The following is a 7,500-nucleotide window of genomic DNA, read 5'->3' as shown; positions in this document are numbered from 1 at the left end:
GCATAAACGGTATTTGATTTAATAATTGTTTATTATGCGAATTTATGAAACAATTTCTTACTTGGCTAATCTTTCAGCGGTCAACTTTTTATAAATCATTTTAGTCACATAAATTCTTTAATTCCATAACAATGAATTTCTTAACCCTCATACATCTTAAATAATTAATTTTTTTTGTTCGTAAAACCTTAAATAAAATAAAGATTCTTTAAAATGAAACTTTTACTGGTAACGCCTCTTCTCCCAAATTTATTCTTCACAAGGTTCAGACGAATTAGTCTCTTTCTTACAGTTGTCTGAACCACACCATTAAATTACTTGCATCAGCAGACGAATTTCTCAAGAAAACTGTTCCACTGGATAAAAGCTCTATCTACCAGTTCCCTGCTATCGCTGTTTATTGTAGTCAGAAAACCTCTCTTTTATGCATAGGTGACACTCCTATACTGTAGCAGAAACACAGAGGAAACTTCTATATAGTAGTATAGTACCCCATAAATAGAAAATTATAGGCATCTTAAATATATTCATTACATATTTAGTTACTTATCAACCATACCACATCAGAGTTCATTAACGGATACCTTCAGACTTTTTCGATGATCTTCCTTCCTCAAATTTGTTTAATTCTGAATCACTTTCACGTTCTACTGACTTCACTCACTGACTCCCACATCTGGTTTGATTACCTCCTGATAGGATGCCACATGCCGATGGGCTTCCTCAGAGCTGACATCATCTGATTCCAGTGCGACAGCGCCTTGCCCTGGGCCTGAGTGCCCACTATGACGTGCCCAACAGCCTTGGCCTGGCCGCCATCTCCTCCGTGCTCAGCTACCGTCACGCGTAACTGTATATTCTGCAAGAAAGAATATCAGTGTGATTCTCTCCTGTGGCACGGACTGGGATACATATTTCAATGGAGCAAAAAAATAAAAAAAACGACTCATCATAATTAAATTTTAAAAAAATGGTCGTTCTAAATAAGATACCACAAGTACTTCAAATAAACATATAGAGATAGAATATTATTAAATTCCAATCACAAGTTCATGTCATAAGCTGTTTGTCTTAGCAAGGGCCCACGTGGTCAAATCACTGCAATCTCGAACCTTTTGTTTTAGCTCCCGCCATCAGTTTTTGAAGAAATCCCAGTCGTCAAACAAAAGTCTAGCTTATCTTGATTTATTGGTGACACAAAAACATGTAACAAATGCGCCACAGTTTCTTAGGCGCAATCGGGTTTTCTGTACAGGCGCTGCAGTGGGCCCGGTATAATGCCTAAAACGTTCGTAACATGGAGTGGCGATCTCCCTGCCGAGCGTGTGACCTCGGGTGGCCATATTGAAAGATCTCGGTCCACCTCATAGTACTATACTTTATTACTATTATTATATTTATCTTTTTCAATATTATTATTAATACTTGACCCAATTTCACAGATAAAAACGACCTTACATAAACAGTTGACTTAAGCACTCCAATTATTGTAGTCAAGGCCTAAGAATCTGCTCTTGGATTTAAGCAATGACTAGCATAAATTGTTCCCGTAAATTACAGGACTTTCTTTGCATACAGTCACCACACTAACTAAGCAGTAATGTACAATCACTAAACACCAAAGCTCACTATACACTTGGACTCGCTAAGCACTCACACTTACTATACACTCTCACTCACTAAACACACACACTTACTATACTCTCGCACTAACTAAACACTCAAACTCACTATACACTCACTCACTAAACATACACGCTTACTATGCACTCATACTCAATAAGACTAAACACTTAGGCTGATTACTTAACACTCACTAGCCACTCCCTATACCTAAGCATTCATTAAACACACATAAAGCATTCACTAAACCCTAAACACTCACCGAACATTCATTGAATATTTATGTACTACACATTCACTGAATACTTACGCATTCAACTAAACATTCACTAAACCCTAAACATCCACTAAACACACACTAAACATTCACTAAACTCTAAAAATTAACTGAACATTCATTAATACTTACACACTAAACACTCACTAAATGCTTACACACTAAGCATTCACTGTGCACTAACATTCACAAAACATTCACTAAACCCTAATCATTCATTAAGCATTCACTGAATACTTACACACTAAATACTAAACACTAACATTCACAAAACATTTACTAAACCTTAAACACCCACTAAGCACTCACTGAATACTTACATACTAAATAATTACTAAAAACTAACAGTCACTGAACATTCACTAAACCCTAAATATTCACTAAACATTAAACTGAATACTTACACACTAAACATTCAGTAAACACTGACAGTCAATAAACATTCACAAAACCCTAACTAATCACTTAAACACTTAATAACATTAATTAAATCCTAAACACTCACAAAACATTCACTGAATACTTACACACTAAACATTCACTAAACCGTAAATGCTAAGCATTCACTAAACACTTACTCATAAACATTCACAAACAGTTACTCACTAAACATTCACTGAACTTATACAATCACTAAACATTCACTATACAGTTACTCATTAAACATTCCGGATAGAAAAATTCACGAGCGCAATAAGCCCCTGTTCACTTTGCATGGTTACCAGATCTTTAAAGATGGCTGCAGAGCTCTGCAGTGCCGCCCTGGTGGAAGACTACCGAACTACATAGTGCTGTTGTAGACAGCATCTACAGATATAGTATAGCCTCTATGGTCTAATGCTGTATGAGCCGCGGCCCATGAATCTTAACTACGGCCTGGTGGTGGCCTATCCTATATCGTTGCCAGAAGCACGGTCATGGCTAACTTTAATCCTAAATGAAATAAAAACTACCTAGTCTGGAGGGCTGCAATTTGGTACGTTTGATGGTTGGAGGATGGATGATCAACACACCAGTTTTTAGCCCTCTAGCCTCAGTAGTTTTTAAGATCTGAGGGCGGACGGAAAAAAGTCGGACAGAAAAAAGTGCGGACGGACAGATAAAGCCGGCACAACAGTTTTCTTTTACTGAAAACTATAAACAATGTCATTCATTGTCTGTGTATACGAACACGTCTGTAAATGTAGTATTTTTTGAGGGAAAAATTTTTACGGACGGAAGGACATTTTAAAAAAATATCCTTCTATCGTGCGAAGAATTTTCATGAGGCATACCTTGCAAATATGACAAACTTACTCACCGAAATAATTCTGTATATATAAGAGAGGCCATTTCTATCTCTTCACTCACTTGCAGCGTATCGGTACTCACGTGTAAAGCAGGCGCAGGAACGCTGAATATCATAGCTTCATTGAAGACAGGGGACCTGGTGTCTTTCTTCACACTCGTTTTCTTCTTCATTACTTTTTTCCCGTTTTGTAATACGTATACCTGAAGCAGAACACCGGAATTAATTGGAGTCCTCACCTGTGTGTCTAGCAAAGCGTTTTATTTATTTCATTTTCTTTATTTGATCATATGTCCAGCAAACTATCTTTAAATTCAGGGCGTGCTAATTCAGGACAGAAAACAGCCGAGGCAAATATTTTAGATATTGAGAACGACCAAAAAACACTCAACAGATTAATTAAGGAGGTAGTGAAGCAGAAATTGTTACGATATTAAAAGATGAGTACTACATACATTCATAAGTGGAACATCGTGAAGTAATCTATATATAATATATATATATATCTATATATATATATATATATATATATATATATATATATATATATATAATATATATATATATATATATATATATATATATATATAATGATATAATGCATATACATATATTTACGCACGCACACACACACGTATAAACATTTATTTATATTCATATTGATACTTACATTTACACACACTTTACGGGGACACACAGATTGCGTTTATGATGATCGCTGCTCAAACGTCAAATTTAACTCACGAAGATTATTTGAATAAGTTTTCTGATTAACAATCATGTTAGAGTTAGCGTAATGGTCATTTCATGGTATGAGTTAATGAGATTCATAGGTACCCTAAAGTTTAGAAAAATTAAGCAGCCGCTTAATTGAAATTTCAGAATAGCCTGGCGGAAGTCGATTAGCAATTTAAAATTTTATTTTTTCTTTTCTCTTTCTTTCCTTGCAGTGGTCGAACTAGCCTTGGTCTTCCTTGGGAGAACGATCTACACCATTTTATGAATATTGTTAAAAAGAGGATTGCATACGTACAGTCTGATTCACAAATCGAATGAGAACATTGCTGAATTCGGCATTTGGAATGCTACGTCTAAGGAAATGTTTATCAAAACCTTTGCTATTATCGCGGGGAAGTTTTTTGCCACTCGGACAACTTTGAGTTGAACGGCGCCACAGAGAATTAATGTATACACACTCTTGTTGGAAAATAGTTTAACGAGGCAACCAAGTCATATTTTTAGGCACAGTGGTAGTCAAAAGGATCTGATTTTGAATGAAGTGCATATTATAGTGAGGTAAGCCTACGAAGTTAAACAGACTGGTCAAAAAGGAAATCCTATTATTAGAACCTGTTGAGCAATAATCGTTCGAAAGCCGAGCAGTTGGGGGTCGAGAGGAAACAGCAGAGAACCTTTAGCATTGTTTAAGGTGTGATAGTTGTGGCACACTGTAAGCGTTACAAAGGTTTTGGGCCAGCATTTCTGACTCTCAAATGACAAAAAATTTTTTAGTCATGAAAACGTTACTTGAGGAACTACAATTTGACGCAAAAATCTCTTGATCACATATTGCATAAAGTTTGGGAATTTTGAGCTTTGAAGCTAACAAATAACGAACGGCTACTCTCACGAGAAGTGCATCATTAAAGCAATCTGAATTTATAAGGAACAGAAGTTTTTCTTAATATTAGCCAATAAAAATGCTATTAAATCGCAGCCGTACTTCTGCATAACAAGATAAAAGCTATCAAATAAAACAATATCTAGCGCTTCCTACACTATAACGTACGGTAAAATCGAATTTCATAAAAAAAAGTCTTCTATCAAATGAATATATTCACCTTAGACCCATTCTTGGTCTTTTAAACTCTGAAAATTGCATATTCAGTAACGACAGCATAAGAGGCCTTCATTCCAACACAACTCTACATTGTTGGGTCGCGAGTGGAAAGCAGTTGACCGAAATAAATCCCAGTCAAAATGAGCTATGACGTTGAGGGTTTTTTGGAGTATCACTTGCCAACTGAGGGTTTTGTAACATTTGCTTAAATGGCAATCGCAACGCACTTGCCACCTTTTGTGTAAGTACTGCTATAAAACTGTGGAACGCAGTCATTCAAATAGAAATGATTACGTTCATAACGATAAAAAAAACAACGTGAAAGCCGCAAATATTATTTGCATCCTTTCATACTAAAATGTAAACAGACACAAAGTAATCAATAGCATGAAGAAGAAGTGCAAAATTAGTTTCTGCCTTCATTTCTAAATACAAACGATATAAGCATTGACTTCATAAAGTGTTGTGTTCATTTGCTGACTATTTTAAATGCATTTCATTTCAATAATGATGTAATAATTTGTTAGACCAGAAATATAGGGAATTCCGTTTTATGCCCTAACTTACACAATTAACAAGAGCCCAGATTGCAAACAATTTCGGAATTATATATTAATGGTAAAAATGAGAGACAAATCCATCTTTTCTCATAAATTTTTGTGTGCTAGGGCGAGGGAGGGAACCTATTCAACTCTGGGGGAGGGTCACTGGTTGTTATCTAACCCAGAACATCCCTTCATGCCATACAGTTAATGCAGGAATCGTGGATAGACAAGTGCCGTATTATGTAGAGTCGATATGTTGAAATACTAAACTATAATTCTTATATAGCTATAGCGTGCAGTACGTTTACGATAGAAGGATACAATTCAAAGTGGTATTTAAAAACTAAGATTTACTCGTATAAAGTTGCAGTGTACTTTGATAATAAAGAATAAATAATGTTCCCATACAACGTCACTGACCTTCACGAATGGATCGGCCGACTCCTTGTCATCATTCCACTGAAGACTTCTCGCCTTCACCACAACGACTGTCAGACGTTCTGCCGTGGGAAGATACGACAACGAGAACATAATCTCTCCGTAGCCAACGCCTTTCTGCAATAAGAGAAAAAAATCAAGGTGGAGAGTTCGTCATCTTGGCCAGACGGCAACAAACATAGGACATACAATACTTTTTTCCTATTGGCATCGGGAGCTTGTTCAGTTATTCCCAATACGCCACACGATAAAGCTCTGTGTCTTGTCCTACTAATCGACGCGAGTAAAAAAACATAATAAAAAAAAAGAAAAAATGGAAATTTTGGACGATCTTAGACGGGACATAATCTGAGTTTGTAATCTACGTTTTTTCATTTAAATATTCTAGGCATTTTTTGTATGCAAATATAATCACATATTATCGAAAAGAATTACATTTGTACAGTTATGTGGAGGAGCGTAAGAATACACACACACAGACACAGACACGTTTTACCACGTAGTTAGGTTGTTAAAGCCAGCAAACTTGCAATCACACGAATTGAATCCTGTTTGAGAAGCGAATTGCAATTTTCTCATCTAACTTTCGGTGATGTCATATATATATATATATATATATATATATATATATATATATATATATATATATATATATATATATATATAATATATGATATAAATACTGAAACAGGATTCAAATTCAAGTATTACGAGTTTGCTGGCTTTAACAATCTAACTACGAGGTAAAACATGTGTGTGTGTGTGTGTGTGTATTCTTACGCTCCTCTAAATAACTGTAATTATGTAATTCTTTTCGATAATTTGTAATTATATTAACATGCAAAAAACGCCGAGAATTTTTCAAGGTAGATTACAATATCAGATTATGTACCGTCATATATCGTCCAAAATTTCCAATTTTTTTTACTCACGTCGATTATATATATATATATATATATATATATATATATATATATATATATATATATATATATATATATATATATGTGTGTGTGTGTATACACTGATATTTATACACACATGCTGTCACATACTGATACGTATATGTGTACTATATAACACTTCAAGAGGACTCTTCATGATGTCTTAGAGAACTAAGGTCAAAACCGATCAGGACTTTTACGCAGTGTTTCATTTTTCCTTACGGTGCACCTGCGTTTATACATCAAGCTTCTCGGATATTTTCTTTGTATATGTTTGTATATGTAGGTACGTTTGTTTTTACTGGATACATGTGCATGTTTATAAGTATATAATTAGACGCTATACACCAGCTCTGCTCGTACATTTGAAGCCCATTCTTTATAAGTCTAGCAATGTCTCACATTTTCCCAGCGAGGTCAGCACGGCTGAATAGATCCATTAGTCCCCAAGAACTCTTAAGAGGAGCTTAGCGACACAAGAGACGGCTTTATTAAAAAATTCAAAAGTGAAAATGAACGTAAAGGGGGAAAAAGACGAAGAATGT

General features: G+C 35.3%; 1 protein-coding gene across 1 annotated transcript in view; it reads right to left on the bottom strand.

The window, feature by feature from the left end:
* LOC135217691 (serine-rich adhesin for platelets-like) overlaps window positions 1-7,500 on the bottom strand; it is a 486,754-nt gene that overhangs the window by 1,434 nt on the left and 477,820 nt on the right. Inside the window, exons 9-11 of the mRNA XM_064253667.1 lie at window positions 5,994-6,128; window positions 3,272-3,391; window positions 1-859 (exon numbers count right to left, since the gene is read on the bottom strand). The exon at window positions 1-859 is cut by the window's left edge and continues 1,434 nt beyond it. Of these exons, the coding sequence (XP_064109737.1) occupies window positions 686-859; window positions 3,272-3,391; window positions 5,994-6,128 (429 nt within the window). The 3' untranslated portion in view covers window positions 1-685. The remainder of the gene's footprint in view (window positions 860-3,271; window positions 3,392-5,993; window positions 6,129-7,500) is intronic.

This window comes from Macrobrachium nipponense, chromosome 7, assembly GCF_015104395.2.
Source record: "Macrobrachium nipponense isolate FS-2020 chromosome 7, ASM1510439v2, whole genome shotgun sequence".
Lineage (NCBI taxonomy): Eukaryota > Metazoa > Arthropoda > Malacostraca > Decapoda > Palaemonidae > Macrobrachium > Macrobrachium nipponense.
This window is presented reverse-complemented; position numbering and strand designations above follow the sequence as displayed.